Source organism: Centroberyx gerrardi, unplaced genomic scaffold (genome assembly GCF_048128805.1).
Source record: "Centroberyx gerrardi isolate f3 unplaced genomic scaffold, fCenGer3.hap1.cur.20231027 Scaffold_66, whole genome shotgun sequence".
NCBI lineage: Eukaryota > Metazoa > Chordata > Actinopteri > Beryciformes > Berycidae > Centroberyx > Centroberyx gerrardi.
In genome coordinates this window covers 150,999-152,414 of record NW_027605201.1, presented here as the reverse complement: position 1 = coordinate 152,414, position 1,416 = coordinate 150,999, and the positions used below count along the sequence as shown (strand labels likewise).

General features: G+C 54.9%; 1 protein-coding gene across 1 annotated transcript in view; it reads right to left on the bottom strand.

The window, feature by feature from the left end:
- The window catches only part of ctc1 (CTS telomere maintenance complex component 1), a 40,797-nt gene that overhangs the window by 781 nt on the left and 38,600 nt on the right, over window positions 1-1,416 (bottom strand). The window contains 1 exon segment of the mRNA XM_078282305.1: window positions 104-1,416. This exon segment is cut by the window's right edge and continues 322 nt beyond it. Coding sequence (XP_078138431.1) covers window positions 104-1,416 — 1,313 coding nt within the window.

Sequence of the window (1,416 nt, the reverse complement as noted above, 5' to 3'; positions counted from 1 at the left end):
GTACTGAGTATGGTTGGGTACGGTTTGGTACGAGGTTTGGTACGGGGGTTTGTGGTTTGGTACGGTTTGGTACGGGTTGGGTACGGTTGGTACGGTTTGGTACGGTTTGGTACGGTTGGGTACGGTTGGGTACGGTTGGGTACGGTTTGGTACGGTTGGGTACGGTTGGGTACGGTTTGGTACGGTTGGGTACGGTTGGGTACGGTTTGGTACGGTTGGTACGGTTTGGTACGGTTTGGGTACGGTTGGGTACGGTTTGGTACGGTTGGTACGGTTGGTACGGTTTGGGTACGGTTTGGTACGGTTTGGTACGGTTGGGTACGGTTTGGTACGGTTGGTACGGTTTGGTACGGTTTGGTACGGTTTGGGTACGGTTTGGTACGGTTGGGTACGGTTTGGTAACGGTTGGGTACGGTTTGGTACGGTTTGGTACGGTTTTGGGTACGGTTTGGTACTGTTTGGTACGGTTTGGTACGGTTGGGTACGGTTGGTACGGTTGGGTACGGTTTGGTACGGTTGGTACGGTTTGGTACGGTTGGGTACGGTTTGGTACGGTTTGGTACGGTTGGGTACGGTTGGTACGGTTGGGTACGGTTGGTACGGTTGGGTACGGTTTGGTACGGTTGGGTACGGTTTGGTACGGTGGGTACGGTTGGGTACGGTTTGGTACGGTTGGGTACGGTTTGGTACGGTTGGGTACGGTTGGGTACGGTTTGGTACGGTTGGGTACGGTTGGGTACGGTTTGGTACGGTTGGGTACGGTTGGGTACGGTTTTGGTACGGTTGGGTACGGTTTGGTACGGTTGGGTACGGTTGGGTACGGTTGGGTACGGTTTGGTACGGTTGGGTACGGTTTGGTACGGTTGGGTACGGTTTGTACGGTTGGTACGGTTGGTACGGTTGGGTACGGTTTGGTACGGTTGGGTACGGTTTGGTACGGTTTGGGTTCGTACGGTTTGGTACGGTTGGGTACGGTTGGTACGGTTGGTACGGTTTGGTACGGTTGGTACGGTTGGGTACGGTTGGTACGTGTTGGTACGGTTGGGTACGGTTTGGTACGGTTGGGTACGGTTGGGTACGGTTTGGTACGGTTGGGTACGGTTTGGTACGGTTGGTACGGTTTGGGTACGGTTGGGTACGGTTGGGTACGGTTGGTACGGTTGGGTACGGTTGGTACGGTTGGGTACGGTTGGGTACGGTTGGGTACGGTTTGGTTGGTACGGTTGGTACGGTTGGGTACGGTTTGTACGGTTGGGACGGTTTGGTACGGTTGGGTACGGTTTGGTACGGTTGGGTACGGTTTGGGTACGGTTTGGTACGGTTTGGTACGGTTGGGTACGGTTGGGTACGGTTTGGTACGGTTGGGTACGGTTTGGTACGGTTGGGTACGGTTGGGTACGGTTTGGTACGGTTGGG